At 45.3% G+C, this 15,115-nt stretch overlaps 1 protein-coding gene across 1 annotated transcript in view; it reads left to right on the forward strand.

Moving 5' to 3' along the window:
• Positions 1–15,115, forward strand: part of pum1 (pumilio RNA-binding family member 1) — a 107,805-nt gene that overhangs the window by 82,007 nt on the left and 10,683 nt on the right. Inside the window, 6 exon segments of the mRNA XM_083785916.1 lie at positions 213–243; positions 245–573; positions 6,659–6,910; positions 9,477–9,768; positions 14,154–14,232; positions 14,235–14,285. Coding sequence (XP_083642042.1) covers positions 213–243; positions 245–573; positions 6,659–6,910; positions 9,477–9,768; positions 14,154–14,232; positions 14,235–14,285 — 1,034 coding nt within the window.

The raw sequence follows: 15,115 nt of genomic DNA on the forward strand, positions 1-15,115 counted from the left end.
GCTTGTAGGTCTGCTATTTTTTGAAAAGTCGAAGAACGACTGACATTTTTTTAATCTGATCTCAGGTCAGAATGGGTCATCAGACCAGTGTGTGTCCAGTGGAAACCTCGTATGAATCTGATCTCAGGTCAGAATGGCATAATATAACGTGAAGAACAGTGTACTAAAACCACAACGTCATCCTCCTCTCTCTCTCTCTTTCTCTCCCGTAGTGGCGGCGGCCGCGGCCTCGGCGGGCGGGGGCCAACGGCGGCCTGGGGGGCGGGGCCAACGGGCCGTTCCGCGCCATGCAGCAGCAGCAGCAGCACCAACAGCACCAGCAGCAGCAGCAGCAGGGCTGCAGCCCCGGGGGCCCCGGGGGGCCCGGGCCCATGGGGGGGCCCAGCTCCTTCTACGGCTCCTCGTCGCTCGGCTCCTCCTCCCAGAGCTCCTCGCTCTTCTCCCAGGGCGGGGGGGGGCCCCCGCAGGGCCCCGGGGGGCCCCCCGGCTCCCAGGCGTCGCTGGGCTTCAGCCAGCAGGGGTCCTCGTCCCTTGGGGCCACGCTGGGAGCGCTGGGAGGCTTCGGCACCGCAGGTAACTGGGATAATGTTAATGGTCTTTATTGTCCCCGAAAGGATGGTCATCTTCACAGTCTGTTCAACACCATAGAGCAGGGGTGGGCAACTGGCGGCCCGGGGGCCACATGCGGCCCCCCACCTTCACTTAATGAGGCCCTCAGGTTAATATCAGAATAGTGATATATAGTATTTAGTGATATAGTGATATAATAGTATTTATTTCAGCTGTTTACAACTCCAAACAAGCAAACATGACCCGCTTTTGTATGTCCAATGTGTTTGGATTTAGTTCATGAAGTTAACAGAACTATGACTAAATTCATTTGAAATGAAATAAATATGATATGATGTATCAAAGTATTCTGCGTCACCCTTGGAGCACAGCTTACGCAAAGTTACGCCTCCTTTATATACTTACTATAAATAGACACATCTGATCTACAAGCTCACATGGGTTAAAGTTCTCCGTCAGTCGCCTCCACTGATTTCAGTCATTTCCATAGACGGCAGTCGGCGTGTCTTCTGTGGAAGCACGTTGCGTCAGCTATTTTTGGTAATTATTTTAAGAGGTTAAACTTTAATAGTTCATATAAAAACAAAGGTTTTTTAAAGCCTCGGTCTGTGATTTCTTCGACTGGTTGGCAGTATGTAGAACAGCAGGAACTATGTGTGACCAGATTTGACTGAGAGCCTGCCATCATGCAAATTCCAGCTTTTCACCAGAGGAGAAAAACTTTTTCCAAAATGAGTGAATAGCACAGACTTCACATACTACTAGTGAATGTCTGAAATAAGTGTCAGAGCTGAAATCGACATGTAAATATGAAATAAATGCTTAAACATGTAGCTAGGTCTAATGTTAGAGACCACAGAAGACATGTAAATATGAAATAATTGCTTAAACATGTAGCTATAGGTGTAATGTTAGAGACCACAGAAGACATGTAAATATGAAATAAATGCTTAAACATGTAGCTATAGGTGTAATGTTAGAGACCACAGAAGACATTGCAAATATGGTTCACTTCTGTGGACTCAACTCTCTGTTTCTCTGCCAGACATTACTCTATAAGCCATATCTCCTAAACTGGTGGGTCAAACTGAACAACCAATATGTCCATTTGAAGCTATGATTCCCTGCTTTCATATGACACGAAAAAGAAAATTCTAAAAAAAATCCAATGGCAGTCCCTCAGTAGGGATGGGTCCGATTAATCGATTAATCGATTATCGTTGATAGGACCCGAAATCGATTATGAAAATTAATAATCGATAATCGTTTATTTTTTTATTTTTTATTTTTTTATGAAAATCTGTTGGAAAGGCAATATTGTCATCCAAACAGGACAGGGCTATAGGCCTACCAAAGTGTGCCTGGGATGTGTCTGTGTAGCTGCATGACTGAGAGGAGTGTGAGTGGAGATTGATTCCAATCAAGATACAGGTTTGGAGGATTTAGCAGGTGTTGGGAATTTACCTAATCAGGCCTAGGCTGGGGTTGCTATGGTGATCAATTGGATCAACAGTGGTCCAGGGACCACCAGTGGTCATCATTTAAAAGATGGAGTTAGTAACCAAATGGACCCTTATTAACTCTCAAGAGTTACAATTATTATTAATCAACTACATCAGGGGTTCCCAAACTTTTTTTTGGGGGGAAGATTTTTTTTTATTTGTAGGGTTCATAAAAAATAAAAAAAAGAAATTAAAAAAAAAGCCCCCCCCCTCAAATTCGATTAATCGATTAATCGTTAATATTGAATTATACAAATCGATTTTCATTTTGGACACATTTACACATCCCTATCCCTCAGTCAAATTTGGTCACATATGACTAAAACATCATCATTTTTACTATTGTGTCACGCCGTTTCACAAATCTCTAGCAGGACTTGGACGCACACACACACACACACACACACACACACACACACACACACACACACACACACACACACACACACACACACACACAAAAGAGAATTGTTAAAATCATGGGATATTCTCATATCTTGCCGATCACAGCCTAATTAATCATCATGATCGGGTGTTGATGAATGTGACCGGCTGAAAGCAGAACGTTTTAAATGTATATTCTTGGGTTTAGAGGCCTGGTTGCCCCTACAGTTTATTAAATTAATATTCTTGGGTTTAGAGGCCTTGTTGCCCCTACAATTTCACACCGAGATTAAATAAAACATCTCTGGAGTCTGGCCTGCAACTGGGATCTGCTGCCCTCTGCTGCCCTCTGCTGCCACTGCAGCTGTATCTGTTGTCAAGCTTCTCAACTGGGTGTGTATCGAGTGAGAGAGATATTCCGACCTCGATAATAGTCGGGGCACCCTCATGGATTCAAGTTCTGAGTCGCCAAGACTGATTTCACTCATTTGGGTTCCGTAGAAGGGGGTGCATACTTAGTTTAGACTAGTCATTGGTTAGACATGGGTTAAGGTTAGGTTTAGGTGTGCTGCCCTGTGGGAGGTTAGGGTTAGGGTGAGGGTTTGAGATAGGTTGTAGTTGTAGGACTAATGACTAGTCTAAACCAAAAACTGTCTAAACTAAGTACTGCACCCCCGTCTTCTGTGGAAACACACTGCGCACCGAAAATAGCCGATCTACAAGCTTGTAGATAAGCTATTTTCGGTTTTTTATTGGTTATGTTAAGTTTAAGGCGTATTTCAAGCGATCAAACTAGCAATTTGGAAGCATCAGCTTCCATGAACACGAGAAAAAACAGATGACAGAGGTTGTAAAAGCTGGTTGGATGGATGTGGAACAGCAGCAACATAGAATAATAATTTAAAACTAAATCATCATTAACCTTCAGTAATGATATTTTATGTTTGCTTTGCTTGCTTCATTCCATGAGGACTACAACATGTATTTGAGAGCCACATAAAGTTTGTCAGTGAAGTATTGGGAATGAAAGAGGATATTACAAAATGGTAGGGGAAAGCATCTGGACCATTAGTGGATAATGGAACAGCCAATTGCTTATCTTTTGGCAGCCTGATGAATGGCATCAAAGGAAGTAAGGGGGGGGGGGGGGGGGGTGTATTGTAGTCATCCCTAGGCGACGACAAATTAAAGGAATTTAAACCGTTTAAAAAGTTTGAAGTTGGGGACACATAGTCAATATAGTCATTTTTATCAAATACAAAAATTTTCCCCCCTCCGTAGGCTACATGTATTTTTAATTGTTATGTGGCTGCATACTGTATGCTTGGATGGATACTCAGTGGCTATGCACACATCGGGGGGGCTATAAGGGCTTATGTGGGGGCCAATAAGGGCTTATGTGGGGGCCAATATGGGCTTGTGTGGGGGACCAATAAGGGCTTGTGTGGGGGACCAATAAGGGCTTGTGTGGGGGGCCAATAAGGGCTTGTGTGGGGGACCAATAAGGGCTTGTGTGGGGGCCAATAAGGGCTTGTGTGGGGGACCAATAAGGGCTTGTGTGGGGGGCCAATAAGGGCTTGTGTGGGGGGCCAATATGGGCTTGTGTGGGGGGCCAATAAGGGCTTGTGTGGGGGACCAATAAGGGCTTGTGTGGGGGACCAATAAGGGCTTGTGTGGGGGGCCAATAAGGGCTTGTGTGGGGGACCAATAAGGGCTTGTGTGGGGGCCAATAAGGGCTTGTGTGGGGGACCAATAAGGGCTTGTGTGGGGGGCCAATAAGGGCTTGTGTGGGGGGCAAATAAGGGCTTGTGTGGGGGCCAATAAGGGCTTGTGTGGGGGGCAAATAAGGGCTTGTGTGGGGGACCAATAAGGGCTTGTGTGGGGGCCAATAAGGGCTTGTATGGGGGGCCAATAAGGGCTTGTGTGGGGGACCAATAAGGGCTTGTGTGGGGGGCAAATAAGGGCTTGTGTGGGGGATTAATAATGGCTTGTGTGGGGGGAAAATAAGGGCTTGTGTGGGGGGCAAATAAGGGCTTGTGTGGGGACCAATAAGGGCTTGTGTGGGGGGCCAATAAGGGCTTATGTGGGGGCCAATAAGGGCTTGTGTTGGGGGCCAATAAGGGCTTGTGTGGGGACCAATAAGTGCCATTGGCCCTTCAAGACGAACATTTGACAAGTAATGATAAATTCCACTATCATAATGTCAGTCAGTTTTAGTTTCAGACTAATGAGAACATATTGCTTATTTTACGGTAAAATGTCACAAGGGACGGACTCCACAAAAAGACCACCCCCAAAAATTGGCGCGCGCTACGCGTGTCCTTTTCTGGAGTTTGAGCCCCAGTGCTCTCTGCACGGCCCTGCCAAAATGCATAAATAACTTCTACTGGATCACAGATCACTGTCCACTAGCCTGGGGTCCTCTAGCCTGGGGTCCTCTAGCCTGGGGTCCTCTAGCCTGGGGTCCTCTAGCCTGGGGTCCTCTAGCCTGGGGTCCTCTAGCCTGGGGTCCTCTAGCCTGGGGTCCACTAGCCTGGGGTCCTCTAGCCTGGGGTCCTCTAGCCTGGGGTCCTCTAGCCTGGGGTCCACTAGCCTGGGGTCCACTAGCCTGGGGTCCTCTAGCCTGGGGTCCTCTAGCCTGGGGTCCTCTAGCCTGGGGTCCTCTAGCCTGGGGTCCACTAGCCTGGGGTCCACTAGCCTGGGGTCCTCTAGCCTGGGGTCCTCTAGCCTGGGGTCCTCTAGCCTGGGGTCCACTAGCCTGGGGTCCACTAGCCTGGGGTCCTCTAGCCTATGCTTTCTATGGCATGCCAGGTGAATACAATTAACTCCGTTAGTCTGCTGGCGCTTAATGTATTTGGTCAAATTGGAACGGACCGAGATTAATTGAAAGTGTGTGGAGGTTATCAAAGCGCGTAACCTCGTCAACTGTTGACCGAAAACAAAAAACAAAAACGCTTGCGGGATAAAATGTTTAATAACCTACTAAATCACTTCAAAGTGGGAACAATCTGTTGCACTGGAGGCCGTTTGGGCCCGTTCTCAACCCGAAGAAGAATGGGTCAACTGTCCTCGCTCAGCGGATGCCAGATTTTGCGAGTGTAATAAATAAGCACCCGCAGAGGTTTATGAAAACGAGCCCCAAAGAAGTGACTATAGAATACATGAGCACTTTTAAACTGTGACCTACAATCAATCAATGCGACGCGTTGTGAGCTTGTAGATCTATTTTCGAAAACTCATTGTTTTTTTTTTAATACATTTTAACAGTACAAAAACTACAAATTTGGTACAGGAATCCCTGCCACAAAATGTTTTCAGATGGGGATAAGCGTACAATTATATATTAAAGTACTTGAGAACTCAATTCAATTCAATTCAAAGGGCTTTATTGGCATGAGAAAACATACGTTTACATTGCCAAAGCAGAAAGAACAATACAAACAATACAGCAATACAATCAAAACAAAAATGATGTACTTTGAAGGTCAGAATCTACAATAGATCAAATTCTATGTACCAAGGTCACTCGATGCAGGTATAGTGCAGGAATATACACAATGATTAGTCTTTAGGGTGGTTGTGTTCCATTTGATATCCTTCTCCTATCACAGCAACTGATTTAGAAGACATTTATTATATTTCGAGCATAGACTGTAAAAAATATGGACAAAGCGTTCCCCGGGTCTAACATGGACGTAAAATGAAGCCCGTTATTCCTGCACTGTAAGTCGCCATCTTTCTAGATCCGTTTGGGCCCAGCTGGCCATTGGCTGGCTCCGTTTGGGCCCAGCTGGCCATTGGCTGCCCAGACAACGAGGCGGGACTTCCCCCCCTTCTTCTCCGTTGGTTTTTATTTTGACTCGAGTGGGTGGGGACTCCCGATCATAGACTGTAACGGTAGCCACGCCCCTCAGAACATACGCGACTTTATGGTCATTTATTTTATAAATGAGACTTTAAACTAGTGACTGGAAGCAGAAAGTATTCATGACCATGTTTATTAAGGTAATACAGTCTAGGTGAAGTTGGGCCCAAATACATGGACTTCTATGGGGCTATGGGTTTTTTTGGGTCCAGTGACAGCGCCACAACAGGTCATTATATGAACTTTCAGGAGTTTCAGGCTTCACAAAATATCTGTCTGACTGCCCCCCTGATTTCGAGGCCTAAATGGGTTTCTGTGCACCTTTGTCTCCCCCTAGTGGCCAACTCCGGCGGCGGCAGCGGCTCCAGACGGGACTCCCTGACGGGCAGCAGTGACATGTACAAGCGCACGGCCTCCAGCCTCACTCCCATTGGCCACGGCGGCTTCTACAACGGCACGCTGGGCTTCAGCTCCTCCCCCGGGCCCGTGGGCATGCCCCTGCCCAATCAGGGGCCCTCGCACTCCCTCACGCCCCCGCCCTCCCTGTCCAATCACAGCTCGTCGTCCAACCTCAACCTCGGCACTTACGGTACGGTGACGTGACGTGACTGGGGCAACTTTTATCCCATTCTGACCTGAGATCAGATTCATACGAGGTTTCCACTGGACAACACACTGGTCTGATTATAACCCATTCTGACCAGAGATCAGATTCATACGAGGTTTCCACTGGACACACACTGGTCTGATTAACCCATTCTGACCTGAGATCAGATTCTAAAAAATGTCAGTTGTTCTTCGATTTTTCTAAAATAGCAGACCTACAAGCTTGTAGATCTGCTATTTTTTCAATAGCTAAAGCATAACATGATGCTATAACACCAAAATGGGTTCCCGTTCAGAATGGGTTAATATACATTTTTATATATATTTTTGATTAGTTGAATGCTATTGAAAAATAGCAGATATACACTCATATACAGTAAATCTCTGCTATTTTTTTAAAATCGTAAAAAATGAAGCTACAATCGATCGTTTGTAGCCAGGCGCACCATAGTGATTATTTGTAGTAGCACTGGTGCTACCAATTATATTTTTAGGGTTGCAAAGATTAAAATTCAGGCGCCACCGAGTGGCGCGCTACGAGCTTGTAGGTCTGCTATTTTTGAAAAATCGAAGAACGACTGACATTTTTAGAATCTGATCTCAGGTCAGAATGGGTTAATCAGACCAGTGTGTGTCCAGTGGAAACCTCGTATGAATCTGATCTCAGGTCAGAATGTTTTAAACATACATCTTCTCTTATGGGGGGTCCCTGGCCACAAAGCCTTTTCAGATGTGGGTCCACGGTGCTAAATCAATTTGGGGGGTGACCCTTGACCTTGACATGAAAATGTTTGAGCGTAACCACTGCTTCCCCCTGAGCGCCCGGCCACCCGCCCGCCACGTCTTCTCAACGGTATTTTTGGAGACGCTGTATTTCCAGGAAAGCGGCTCTCTGCGCCTCTCTCTCTCTGCCAGTCCCAGTTTCCAGGGCAGACAGACGGCTTTGGCTCCCCCTGGTTTAGGTTCATTAATCCCTGGCAGGACAGGACAGGACAGGACGGGTGCGTGCGACCGCTAATTGGGTGTTTTAATCGACCCGTGGCCAGAGGCCAGATGGCCTTCAAGGGTATAGTCGACCAGTCGACCATCTCTCGCAAAACTAACATTATGCAACATGGTTTTAACCCATTCTGACCTGAGATCAGATTCATACGAGGTTTCCACTGGACACACACTGGTCTGATTAACCCATTCTGACCTGAGATCAGATTCTAGAAATGTCAGTCGCTCTTCGATTTAAAAAAAATAGCAGATCTACAAGCTCGTATCGCGCCACTCGGTGGCGCGATATGAGCTTGTAGATCTGCTATTTTTCAATAGCTAAAGCATAACATGATGCTGACACCAAAACGGGTGCCCGTTCAGAATGGGTTAAAGGCCTACGCAGATTGATAGGAAAGGACCTACTGTAAATTAACATTATGCAACATGGTTTTAACCCATTTAGACCTGAGATCTACAAAATGACTATTTTATAAAGTTTTATGAAAACCTCATGTTTCTATGTCAGTGGTGCTCAAACTATTTCATGTCAAGGACTCCCCATAGAATAGAATAGAATATATATTCAAAGATTTGCGCCACATTTTCACGATTAAAAGTAAATAGCAGATCTACAAGCTTGTAGATCTGCTATTTTTCAATAGCTAAAATATAACACCAAAATATTTATTCGTGACATTAGTCGTGATAAATGTGCCTCTCGCTAGTTTTAGTTTCCTCATCAATTAGAAAAAGATATAGTGATTTTGGTGACTTAACCCATTCTGTGCGGGAACCCCTTTTGGTGTTTTAAGCATTATGTTGTGCTTTAGCTGTTGAAAAATAGCAGATCTGCCGCACTATGAGCTTGTAGGTCTGCTATTTTTGAAAAATCTTGAAAATGTGGCTCAAATCTTTGAATGATGATGAACAAACGTTTTTAACTCAAATCTTTGCTTCTGAGGGGTTCCTGGAACAACATATTTTCAGATGGGGGGGGGGGGTCGGTGGCCAATTGAATATATATTCTTTCACAGCGAACATTTTTTTTAACTGCATTTTCACGATTTTGTAGCTTGTAGATCTGCTATTTTTCAATAGCTAAAGCATAACATAATAATGCTTTAGTTAACCCATTCTGAACGGGCACCCATTTTGGTGTTAGCATCATGTTATGCTTTAGCTATTTAAAAATAGCAGATCTACAAGCTCATATCGCGCCACCGAGTGGCGCGATACGAGCTTGTAGGTCTGCTATTTTTTGAAAAATCGAAGAACGACTGACATTTTTAGAATCTGATCTCAGGTCAGAATGGGTTGATCAGACCAGTGTGTGTCCAGTGGAAACCTCGTATGAATCTGATCTCAGGTCAGAATGGGTTAAAACACCAAAAGGGGTTTCCGTCCAGAATGGGTGTAAAAGTGTAAAATGCTGATTTATTATTACAGTGTATCGTGATAAACGATAATAACGACTATCGTCTCATCTCCCCCCTCTCTCCCCCCCCCCCCCCCCCCCCCCCTCTCCCCCCTCTCAACCCCTCTCTCCCCCCTCCCTCCCCCCACAGGAGGCCTGACCAACGGCAGCGGGCGCTTCATCTCGGCGGCGCCGGGCGCCGAGGCCAAGTACCGCAGCGCGGCGGCCGGCGGCGGCTCCTCGGGGGGCGGAGGCTCCTCCCTCTTCTCGCCCTCCAGTCAGCTGTTCCCGTCGTCGCGGCTCCGCTACGGCATGTCGGACGTGATGCCGTCGGGGCGCTCCCGCCTCCTGGAGGACTTCAGGAACAACCGCTACCCCAACCTGCAGCTCCGGGACATCGCCGGGCACATCATGGAGTTCAGCCAGGACCAGCACGGCAGCAGGTACACACACATACACACACACACACACACACACACACACACACACAGTACACACACACACACACATACACACACACACACACACACACAGTACACAGTACACAGTACACACACACACACACACACACACACAGTACACACACAGTACACACACACACAGTACACACACACACACACACACACAGTACACAGTACACAGTACACACACACACACACACACACACACACACACAGTACACACACAGTACACACACACAGTACACACACAGTACACACACACACAGTACACACACACAGCTCCGGGACATCGCCGGGCACATCATGGAGTTCAGCCAGGACCAGCACGGCAGCAGGTACACACACACATACACACACACACACACACACACACACACACACACAGTACACACTAGGGCTGACCTCGATTAGTCGAATAGTCGACTAATCGATCGGAACGGGTCCCAGTCGACTGACCACCTCTTAGTCGATGTTCATCAAAAAAAAATGATTTTTTTCTTTTTTTTGCCCCAAAATATTGTATATAAAAATACAATATTTACAAAAATATACAAAAATATTGTATTATTCCACTAGTTCTGTGGGGGACATAAACACATTTGAACATTCTGACTGTTCAAATCTCCAATGTGCATGTGGAGTGTGTCTGCCTGTGTGGCAATGTGCCACTGCCTGTGACTTGAATCGCACAGTGCGCTGGCCTGATAGACTCCAGAATCTCAATCTCACCTGCTGTGCTCAATCTGGCTAATGACAAGCCTCTCAGTCGATGTTGTGGGGGGTGGGGGTGCTCAGTCGACTATTAGTCGACTAACAGCAAATTTATTCATCTATCAGTCGACTGTACAAATCCTTAGTCGGGGACAGCCCTAGTACACACACACACACACACACACACAGCAGCAGCGGTGGCCGAACGGTTTGCGGTAGCGGTCTTGATATCGGAAGGTCGCGACTCGCTAGTTCGTATCCCTCGGACCGGCACGTTAAAAAATTACCACCGCTGAAGTGCCCTTGGGCAAGGCATTGAACCCCTACCATGAAATGTTCTATGAGCATGGCCTGGCTGTAAACAAGTTATTGAGCTTTAGTCCAGTTACCCTGGGTAAACATAGTACCTTTCCTTTCCTTAGTCCAGTTACCCTGGGTAAACATAGTACCTTTCCTTTCCTTAGTCCAGTTACCCTGGGTAAACATAGTACCTTTCCTTTCCTTAGTCCAGTTACCCTGGGTAAACATAGTACCTTTCCTTTCCTTAGTCCAGTTACCCTGGGTAAACATAGTACCTTTCCTTTCCTTAGTCCAGTTACCCTGGGTAAACATAGTACCTTTCCTTTCCTTAGTCCAGTTACCCTGGGTAAACATAGTTCCTTTCCTTAGTCCAGTTACCCTGGGTAAACATAGTACCTTTCCTTTCCTTAGTCCAGTTACCCTGGGTAAACATAGTACCTTTCCTTTCCTTAGTCCAGTTACCCTGGGTAAACATAGTTCCTTTCCTTAGTCCAGTTACCCTACAGGGTAAACATAGTAAGATACAGTCTGCCATTAATTTTCAATGGAATCCAGCGACATGGCGATGCAAAGATTCATCCGACGCTTGTACTAGCTGCTGCAAAAGCTACAACAGCTACAAAGATACAAATACGCTGTGTATCTTTGTGTCTTTTGCATCTGCCCGGGTGAACGCAGCATTAGGATATGTCTAGAGAACGGACGGACCCCTCCCACCTATTCATATTCATTTCAATGAAAGTTGCAACTTCACTTTATTTAGCTTTCATCCATGAGAATGCGTGGCCACCAGGCAGCAGCCCTGGGCTGTGGAACGATCCAGGAGGTTGTTCCAGACCCTGTAATAACCAAGCCAGCCTCTTTTTATTTCTTTCTGTGTCTCTTTGCACTTCATCTTGACGAGACAGACCACCTCCTCCTCCTCCTCCTCCTCCTCTGGAATGCTCCAGTAATGCACCATGACGTTCTGTCTGACACATTCCAAACATTCTATCCATTCTATCCTATCCGTTCCCCTCGTCTTCCTCCTCCTCTTCTCACTCCCCCCTGGGCTCTGCCCTCTTAAACTCCACTCGCCCTCACCTTTTCATCTGCCTTTAGTCTGGCTTTCATCAGGCTGTTTCCCTCTGTGTCCCTCCTCCACCTCCTCCACCCGTAACACTTTAGTTGACCTACGGTACATATGATGACCATGCACACTTATCTTTCTTTTTTTGTCAGGTGAGACCTGACATACAACAGGCCCGTTTTTTTTATGTTCTGTTATGAGCAAACTGGAGAGCAGGAAAGATGCTCAAACAGCGTTTGTTTCACCTGACAAATATGACTATGTAAAAAAAAACTGGTTATTTGGACAATTACAATTTACAATGTAGGCATTTATCAGACGCTCTTAATTCAGAGCGACTTACATTAAGCAAGAACAAAAATCATAGCAATGCATCACATTCATAAAAAGTAGTTATCATGAAACATGCGTAAGCTAAGAACATAACAGTGAAATATCTATATAATGAGACTATATATATATAAACTATACTGTGTACTATGAAGTGCTATGACTACATACAATGCAATGCTAGTGCTGTCTACAGATGCTCTGGCATTGAAACTATACAATGCCAGGTGAACAGATGAATTGATGATAATTGTTGAGACTGATGCTGCTACAGGTTCTTGTTGGTTTGACTGTGATCCTAGTTTACTGTTGCCTGAGGCTCTAGTCTACACTGTCTCTCTGCATTTGGTGTGTTTACCTTGCTTATTGTAAGTCTCTCTTGTTGTTTAGAGCGTCTGCTAAATTGTATCCCTCTCATTCATTCTCCCTCCATATCTCCCCCTCTCTCTATCGTTGTCTTCTCCCTAACAACAACTTCCTCCCTAATCATTTCTAGAACTCTTCCTAAGCCACTTCAAAACATACAGTAGCATGTTGAAAGATGGACACGGTTCCCACGCTTGGCTTGCTTTTCTCTCCTCTCCCCTCCCCAGCTCTCTCTCTGTCTCTGTCTGTAAAAACTAGACTCAAATGTTAGGAAGGGACTAGTGGACAAGAGATCCAGTATAAGTCATTTTACACTCAGGCCCCTTTTCCACCGGTTGGTTCCCAGTGGGAACCGGTTCAGTTCTTTTTGGTTTTTAGTCCATGAGAATTGAGTGTAGCAAAACCATACCTATATTAGATTGTTATCACCATGAAACTTCCCCAATTGAGTACTTACACGAAGACAATGATTTATTGTATTACAAATGTTACATTTTTTAATATGCAAATGAGGCATTATGTAGGAAAATATGCAAAATAATCGAAAATATGAAAAAGCTACTACTGTGGAAGGGTTATCATGTATTTATTTACTTGTATTGATCCTATAAACAATTTAATATAGTGTATAGTTCGTCCATAAATGTTGGACCTCTGGCTCATGGACTAAAAACCAAAAAGAACTGAAGCGGTTCCCACTGGGAACCAACCGGTGGAAAAGGGGTCTCTGTTGCATCCTGAAAATAGCCGATCTACAAGCTCAGCGCTGCGACGCATTGTGAGCTTGTAGATCGGCTATTTTCATGAAGTGTAAAATAAATACAGTCATTACGACGGCATCAAGGCCCGCCGAGACACAATTTTAGTCGACTAAATCAACCGTAGGTTTGGTCGACTAAAATCATTATGGTGTTTAGTCGACTAAAACATTCCAGGTGACTAAAATGTGACTAAAACGAAATGGAAACTATTGAAAAGACTGTGACTAAAACACCACTGTGTCTGTTCTGTGCAGGGGGGCAGTCAGCCAGATATTTCGTGAAGCCTCATTTGAAATCGGTAGTTCATATAATGGCCTGTTGTGGCGCTGGACTGGACCCAAAAAGCCCCATAGCTCCATAGAGGCCCATGTATTTGGGCCCAACTTCACCTAGACTGTATTACCTTAATAAACATGGTCATGAATACTTTCTGCTTCCAGTCACTAGTTTAAAGTATCATTTCTCATGTCATAATATTCTTTTTGGAAAGTTATGGTCCCATTTATAAAATAAATGACCATAAAGTCGCGTATGTTCTGAGGGGCGTGGCTACCGTTACAGTCTATGATCGGGAGTCCCCACACACTCGAGTCAAAATAAAAACCAACGGAGAAGAAGGGGGGAAGTCCCGCCTCGTTGTCTGGGCCAGCCAATGGCCAGCTGGGCCCAAACGGAGCCAGCCAATGGCCAGCTTGGGCCCAAACGGATCCTAGAAAGATGGTGACTTACAGTGCATTAGAATGCAAGGGATTTCAGCTTCATTTTACGTTCATGTTAGACCCCGGGGAACGCTTTGTCCATATTTTTACTGTCTCTGTGGTCTCCTCCAGGTTCATCCAGCTGAAGCTGGAGCGGGCCAGCTCCGCCGAACGCCAGCTGGTCTTCAGCGAGATCCTGCAGGCAGCGTACCAAGCACAATGGTCGACGTCTTCGGGAACTACGTCATCCAGAAGTTCTTTGAGGTGTGTGTGTGTGTGTGTGCGTGTGCGTGTGTGTGTGTGTGTGTGTGTGTGTGTGTGTGTGTGTGTGTGCGTGTGTGTGTGTGTGTGTGTGTGTGTGTGTGTGTGTGTGCAGGGGGGTTATTACAACTAGGTTGTGGAAATCTTATAACCCATTCTGACCTGAGATCAGATTCATACGAGGTTTCCACTGGACACAACACTGGTCTGATTATAACCCATTCTGACCTGAGATCAGATTCTAAAATGTCAGTCGTTCTTCGATTTTTCAAAAAAATAGCAGACCTACAAGCTCGTAGCGCGCCACTCGGTGGCGCGATATGAGCTTGTAGATCTGCTATTTTTCATTAGCTAAAGCATAACATGATGCCAACACCAAAATGGGTTCCCCGTTCAGAATGGGTTAACCTCGAAATTAAAAAAAAAAATCTTCTAAATCCTCCAGTTTTCTGAAATAAATATTTTCACGATTTTTCAAAAATAGCAGACCTACAAGCTCGTAGCGCGCCACTCGGTGGCGCGCTATGAGCTTGTAGATCTGCTATTTTTCAATAGCTAAATTAAAACATAATGTTTAGTTTTGTTCAGTATCTTTGTCATTTAAAGAAGCCACTGGTTATTTATTTCACCAGAGGCGAACTTAAAGGACAACTTTAGTTTTTTTCAACCAAGTTGATGTTTTAGGTTGTTATTAGAGAAACTAAAAGATGAATGTTAATCTTTTTTCATTTGCTGCTTTCTTTCGTTTTAGGGATTTTAGCTGTTTTTGACAGGGGGGGCGGGGGCATTCGAGCATGGGGCTAAATATGCATTTTTTAACACAATTTTATGTG

Source organism: Protomyctophum parallelum (assembly GCF_964188405.1).
Source record: "Protomyctophum parallelum genome assembly, chromosome: 1".
Lineage (NCBI taxonomy): Eukaryota > Metazoa > Chordata > Actinopteri > Myctophiformes > Myctophidae > Protomyctophum > Protomyctophum parallelum.